Source organism: Microtus ochrogaster, chromosome 15 (genome assembly GCF_000317375.1).
Source record: "Microtus ochrogaster isolate Prairie Vole_2 chromosome 15, MicOch1.0, whole genome shotgun sequence".
NCBI lineage: Eukaryota > Metazoa > Chordata > Mammalia > Rodentia > Cricetidae > Microtus > Microtus ochrogaster.
In genome coordinates this window covers 1,577,937-1,585,394 of record NC_022017.1, presented here as the reverse complement: position 1 = coordinate 1,585,394, position 7,458 = coordinate 1,577,937, and the positions used below count along the sequence as shown (strand labels likewise).

The 7,458-nt window shown below is 47.7% G+C and overlaps 1 protein-coding gene across 1 annotated transcript; it reads right to left on the bottom strand.

The window, feature by feature from the left end:
* Positions 1-774: 774 nt before the first annotated feature.
* On the bottom strand, positions 775-7,072 carry Atp5mc2 (ATP synthase membrane subunit c locus 2). Its single transcript, XM_005372535.3, has 5 exons — positions 6,992-7,072; positions 4,616-4,684; positions 3,973-4,047; positions 3,272-3,465; positions 775-1,036 (listed from the first exon to the last, which is right to left on the bottom strand). The coding sequence occupies exons 2-5, from the start codon at positions 4,652-4,654 to the stop codon at positions 922-924; spliced, it is 423 nt and encodes a 140-aa protein (XP_005372592.2). The 5' UTR covers positions 4,655-4,684; positions 6,992-7,072; the 3' UTR covers positions 775-921.
* Positions 7,073-7,458: the final 386 nt, after the last annotated feature.

Here is a 7,458-nt window from a genome sequence, read left to right as displayed (position 1 = left end):
GTGAGCCACCATGTGGTTGCCGGGAATTGAACTCAGGACCTTTGGAAGAGCAGGCAATGCTCTTAACCACTGAGCCATCTCTCCAGCCCCTCTTACTTCTATATAACTTACTTTCACTGCTTCTCTGTCTGTCTGGTGTCTCCCTTGTTCTTGTCTCCTCCTCTCGTTCTTCAGTTTCTCCTTTTATTTATTCTCTCTGCCCATCAGCCCCATCTATCCTTTTTCTGCCCAGCTATTGGTTGTTCAGCTCTATTAAATCAATCAGGTGCCTTAGACAGGCAAAGTAAACAGCTTTTCATAATTAAACAACATAAAGTAACACCTTTACATAGTTAAAGCAATATTCTGCAGCATAAACAAATGTAACACATCTTTGCTTAATTAAAATAATTTTCCACAACAGAAAAGAACAGCTATTTTGAATGGAACTTTCCTGAAATAAAAAATTAAAGAATGAACCCAAGGACTGGAGAGATGGCTCAGCATTTAAGAGCACTGGCTGCTCTTACAGAGGTCAATTCCCAGCTCCCACACAGTGGTTCTACAACAGTCTGTAACTGTAGTCCCATGGGATCTGATACCCTCTTCTGGTGTGCAGATGCACATACAGACAAAATACCCATGTACATGAAATACATAAATAAATAAATCTTAAATGAATGAGCCTGCCAGATCCCTGCGGAGTTTAGAGCCATCATCATCGGGCCTCGGTTCTCTTACCAAGGCACTCAGCCAACTGTGGAAAAGAAATATACACAGGAGACTCAGGAAACATCTTATTAATACAGTATTTATTTGTCTTCTCTCTGTCAAACCCTGAGCCAATCACTTCCCCAGACTTCCTGGGGAGGTACAGGAAAAGGAACACACAGGGCAGACAGGACACAAAAGAACTATGGGGGTGCAGTGGAGACAGCTGTGTCACATGGCGAAGAGGATGAGAAAGGCCACCATTAGGCAAAAGAGCCCCATGGCCTCTGAGAGGGCAAAGCCCAGAATGGCGTAGGAGAAGAGCTGTTGCTTCAGAGAAGGGTTCCTGGGGAAAGAGGAGAGAAGTCTGAACTTGTGGTCCACAAGGAAAAGGCAAACATCTCGGTGGACGCTCGGTTTCCTGCAAGCTAACATTCTAGGCTTAGACGGATTCATCGAGACCCATTGTACCCATATTCTCCCACTACGGTTTCAACGGGGGGTGGGGGGTGGGGGGGTGGTGAACACGGTAGAGGGAGACAATCTACGGAGCTGTACGGCCATGTGCAAACACCTTCCCCAGTGGATCTCTCCCCATCGCAGGCCTGGAGACTTAACGCTCAGGGCCAGAACAGAAAGGCCGGGGATACTCAAAATGACAGTCTTTCCGAAGCAGCAGAACCCAAACCACAGATGGGCTGTGGCGTCCACCCTCAGGGTCCCAGGACTCTGGGCACAACACTGTTCCAGAACCCAGGTGGAATCAAACAGGACGGCACCTAACTTTAGAGTCAACATACACTTCACCCTTCTTACCTGTGCCTACGGGAGTCTTACGGGTAAGACAACACAAACTCTTAGCAGAATTATGGACAGAAAAGTAACCAGGCTTGTTTAAAGCAGATTCTGAAAAAATAAAAAAACTAACCCTGTTTCCCCAGACATTAGGACAGCGTGTTGGCCTCTAGAGGATTAATTTAGCTCTTCAGCGATTTGTCCAGAGGTAGTAAGCACCAAATAGTCCCAGGTGCCAGGGACCAGGAAGGAGCAACAGAGAAAACCCCCAGAGATGGGGAAAACAGCAGTAACGCTATATGGCACTAGCTGAGCCCTGCCCAGGATGGCATCTTTTCCAGTAAAGGGACAGGGTTCTGGACCACAGAGCCTCTTGTTTTAATTTATTCTGGAGTGCACACATAGCTGTGCCTGTGTGGCGCACACGGATACATATCAAGTCAGCACACTAAACCCTGCTGCTTCCCTGTAAGAACACGGAAAACTTCTATCTGCTTCGGAAATACTTTTGAAGAATATAACCCCACTTGTAATCCCAGCAGTGGGGAAGCACCCAGGACTACACAGTTAAGATTCTGTCTCGTCTGGAGAGATGGCTCAGGGGTTAAGAGATGGGCTGCTCTTCCAGAGGTCCTGAGTTCAAGTCCCAGCAACCACATCGTGGCTCACAACCATCTGTAATGAGGTCTGGTGCTCTCTTCTGGTGTATAAATTTAGAAAAAAATAAAAATATTTCTTTTAAAAGTGTCTCAAAAAATAAAAAATAAGGTAAAAACCATTTTTAACTCAACTATAGAAAACCAGGCTATGATCCAAATATCACCCTCAAGCTTAGACTTGCTGGTTCTTGCTCCACACTATGGCGACGTGCATGTGCTGTAGCTGCCGTTAACTGAGGCTCCATCCAGCTTCCAAGCACTAGAAATTACATGATAAAGGAACTGAAAACCTCAATTTTATGTTAAGATAGGGTCTCATATAGCCTAGGCTGGCCTGAATTCACCATGTAGCCCAGGCTAACCTGGAACTGCTGACTGTTCCGCCTCTATCTCACAATTGTTGGCATTATAGGTCTGTTCCATCATACCTAGCTTGTATTAATTTTATTAAAAAAACCTTAAAGCAGAGTGTGTCTATATACACCCTTAATGCCAGCACTCAGGGAGCAGAGGCAGGCAGAGCTCTGTGCACTCCAGGCCACCTAGGGCGGCACGAGAAGGAGGATCTGAATATTTATCTAAGTGTGGGTGTGTATGCACGTGGAGGTCAGAGAGCAAACGGTAAAAGCTGGCTCGATTCCATCCTGTTGTCAGGTGTGTAAACCCACTAAGCCATCTTATTGGCTCTTACTTTTTTTTCTTTAGTTTTTTTAAGAAAGGATTTCTTTGTGTCTGGCACCCTGGAATTAGCTTTGTAGACCAGGGTAACCTCAAATTTAGAGATCACTTGCTTCTGCCTCTTGAATGCTGGGATTAAAGGTGTGTCCCACTAGGCCCAGCTTAGCTTGCATTTTTGTTTTTAATTAATTTATTTTGCCGGGCGGTGGTGGTGCACGCCTTTAATCCCAGCACTCGGGAGGCAGAGGCAGGCGGATCTCTGTGAGTTCGAGACCAGCCTGGTCTACAAGAGCTAGTTCCAGGACAGGCTCCAAAACCACAGAGAAACCCTGTCTCGAAAAACCAAAAAAAAAACAAGGCCCAGCTAGGGGCCTCTATATAGGACAGTGCAGTTCTAAATCTGACCTTTGAAACATAGCAGAGCTAACAGAGGGCCCAGGTAATCTTACCTGGCATAACCAATGATGAGGCTCCCAAAAACAGTTCCAATCCCAGCCCCAGAGCCAGCCACCCCAACAGTAGCAGCCCCAGCCCCAATGAACTTGGCGGCTGTGTCGATGTCCCTGGAAATGACACTGGTTTGGAAGCTGCGGCTAGGGACGAGTGAGGTCAAAGGACGAGGGACTGGCAAGCTGCTGAGGGCCTGTGAAGAAGAGGCTTTTGTGAGTAATCTACTGCTGTGTTTTGGAAACACTGTACTCTTCCAAACTGCTGGATCGCCCAGTGTGATACTCCTTCTCAGTAGATCATAATTCCCTAGGAACCTCCCTAAAACGCTGGCAGAGAACTTGTTAAGTCTGAGACATGAGCCTGTTCTTGACCCCAACAGCTAATCAGTACACTAGGCTGAGTCGTGGACCAAGGGGCTTATATCAGAGCAAATGCTCTAAACTGCCGAGACAATTCTTCCACCCAGGATGAGTAATGGAAGGAAGTTGCCAGCAGCACACCAAAGCAGGAACTGCCAGTGGCAATTCCTAACAAAAGAGTATTCACTGCCTTCCATCCCTACCTAAAGTCATGGCTTGATCCTTCCAGAAGTTCAGTCTGTGGTAATTGTCCTCACACTCCCCCCCACCCCACACTGGTTCTGGGAGCAACCCTTTTTACCCCTCACCAGAACTCCAGTCCCAACTCCACCTCAAGGTACCTCATCTCTCCAAGTCTGTGGGTTCAGCTCCACGGCAGACAGAGGACGGCTCAGCAACTGAGAGGTGCTCCTGACCTAGTGGAATGACATGGGCAGGAAGGTCAAGGAAAGCTACAGAGGCAACTTTCAGAACCATGCCAAGTCACTGCACCCAGTAGGATGTTCTCTGATGCTTCTTCCATTCTTTCAAATTTAGTCAGAACCTTAAATCATTCTTTTTAACAAATTTCATTAGTTTAAGAGAGGCAGACACCTCTAATCCCAGCACTCAGGAAGCAGAGGAAGGCAGATCTCTGCATGTTTCAGGCCAGCCAGGGCTACATAGTGAGACCCTATCTCAAAATGACAGCAACAACAAAATAATAAGAGAGGGATTGGAGAGATGCCTCATGGTTAAGAGCATCTGTAAAGACTCAGGTTCAATTCCTAGCCCCTACACGGTGGCTCACAACCATCCATAACTCCAGCTCCAGGGGATCCAACAACCCTCTTTCTGACTCCCTTGGGCCCAAGGCTCATATGTGGTAGTCATGATACATTTGTAACGGACAATGGCATGTCAGAAGGCTGGACGCCTCTGGCACTCTCCAATATAAAGAACAAGGTGTCCTCCTTTTAGGATCCTTCCACAAAATGTACTCACCAAAGAGCGGGTGGAGATGAACCTGGAACAGGCATACATTTTCAGGGGTGAGGGGCCAAGGCAAGAGAGCTGGAAATAAGAAACAGCACTGTAAACACTTCCTGCTCACCAAACTGCATCCTTATACCTGAGAAGGAGCACTAGGGAGCTTAATTAGTTCAAAGGGCAGATGATGGATGTCAGGTCATCAGTACAGTGGCATCAGAGTCTGGAAATCAGGTGACTTTCTCATGGCCTGGACAATGTTTGCTCCATGCTTTTAAGAACCACCATCCAGGTGGTAGTGGTGGCACACACCTTTAATCAACACTTGGGCAGAGGCAGGCAGATCTGAGTTAGAGACCAGCCTGGTCTATAGAGTGAGTTCCAGGATAGCCAGGGCTATGCAGAGAAACTCCCCCTACACACACACACACACACACACACACACACACACACACACACACACACACACACACACACACACACACACACACACACACACACACACACACACTCACTCCACCCGCTCCAAAAAAGAACTACCATCCATTTCCAAAGTCTCATGACTTGGGGCTGTCAAAATAATTTCCCCAGTGTCCCTTGCTTTTAAATCATCTCTTCCTAGTCTGTCTAGGCCCAGAAAAGGCGTTTCTTAAAGACCGGAGACCTAGCAGCTCTAGCACTTGTAATCCCAGCACACAGGAGACAGGGGCAAGACTTAAAGTTTGAGGACAGCCTGGGCAACTGTAAGACCTTAGGGTGGGGAGTATTAGTGCTAGAACCCAAGACCTTAAGCATACTAACCTAGTACTGGCTATACCTCCAGCCTCAAAAGACTAGAATCCCACTTTTGGGAGAATTGTTAGAAGACAAAGGCACTGGAAGTGTTCAATCTTTTTTATTATCTGAAGCATCTGACTCCTTAAAATATTGACTTTTATATTAACAAGATGCAGCCAATCAATCAACAAGGAACATTAGCATTACTCCAATCAGCATCGACTGGATGTTCATTTCACATTTTGCATCCTCAAGACCCAAAGAAAGAATAGGTGATTTAAGATTTAGGACAATGTTTTTCCCCAAATGAAGTAAGCCCACTTGAACCAGAATTACCTGAGAGGTGGCATATATATTAAAAATGAATGTCACTGGGCCAGCAAGATGGCTCAGAGGGTAAAGCCCTTGCCCTATAGCCCTGGAGTACATGTGGAACGAAGTACTTCCAAGAGCAGTCTCCTGACCTCCACAAGTGCATCATGGTGCACACTCACACACAATAGAGCAATTTAAGACATTTTGAGATTTGTATATAAGTGTTTTGCCTGAATGTATGTATGTGTACCACGTGTATGCCTAGTGCCCAAGAAAGTCAGAAGACACTGGATTCTCCGGAACTGTGGGTACTGGTGACCAAACCTGGGGTCTCGGGAAGAGCAAGAGATGCTCTTAACTGCAGAGTTATCTTCCCAGCCCCTAAAAACAATTTTTAAAAAAAGTGTGTTCTTGGCTTCCCCCTTAGATCTTCCTAGTGCCAATGTTTTAAATAAGCTTTCTAATTGTCTTTCTGTTTAAGGTACACATTGTCAAGGTCTCAACAACACTGAAGGGGTGGTAGCGGCAGAGCAAGGACTCTGTAATTTCACTTTTGAGGTGGTAGAACCCAGAACCTTAGTGCACTAGGTAAGAGATGGTCTACCACTGAGCTACATCCTCGGCTTTTCCTCATTTCTTAAGTTTGAATATTCCACAAACTGATACTCGGTCCAAGTATAGATAGGCTCGTTAAACACTGTTCCCTTAAGTAAACTGGCCTCAACCTGTCCAACCGTAGGTGCACTACCTGCAAATCTTGAATCAGACTTTTTGATCCAAGTCTTGTTCTACCGAAAACTTTGCTTTTTGCTGGACATGGTGGAACACACCTGTGATCCCAGCACTCAGGAGGCAGAAGCAGGCAAATCTCTAAGAATTTAAGGGCAGCCTGATCTACACAAGTGTTCAGTCTGAAGGTTTCTAAAAATTAAGGCTATTTTGATCAGGATGGCAGGAGGAAGCAGAGACAGGAGGGGAGAATGTGGGGTTATGACAATAGTGAAAAGGCGGAGGGTGAGCAAAGAGCATCCATAAAGCCTGGTTCGCGCCCGGCGAGAACACGCACACCAGGGGGGCCCCCCAAACCCCGTGAGACACCCAAGATGGCGCCAGGCCCGTGCGGTTAGAGGTCACCGACACGAGGAAGGGGCCGCTCTCGGCGCGGAGATGCCGGCAGCAGCGAGGGTGCGAGGACCCGGGTGGGAGCTAGCAAGGTCAGGGTGGCCACGCGTCCACGCAAGGGGTACTGCTTCGCGCGCGTGCGCGCCACAAAGAGGACGCGAGGCCTCAAGGCCTTACCTGCTCCCAGGGTAGAGAAGACAGAGAGGGGCGGGGGCGCGGGAAGCGCAAAAAAGAAGGCTCTGCGCATGCGCGAACAGAGCCAACGAGTTGCTTCGCCGCAGATAGAGTGAACACAAGCAAGAGGCTCGGTCCCGGCGCCACAGCGCCCCCTTTCACGTTGGTGGTGCCTTCGAGACAAGCTCTCCACCTGGCGTTCAACAGGAGAAACTACAAAGGGGACCCGCAACGTGGCGGGCCGTGATGACTGCACAGCTTTTGGAGTCTGGGACGCGAATCCCCTTTCCGAGCATGCGCAATCGCATTGGGGGGGGGGGGGTTTGGAACCAACTACTCCGAAATTGCTTATAGCAAAACAGTCGGGATTGGGGTTCAAGGCCTAAAATGTAGCACGGGGAAAATAAGTTCACGGAACTCCTGGCTTCTTGTCGTCCTGGGGATCCTGACATCATTGGGTGGTAGATAGA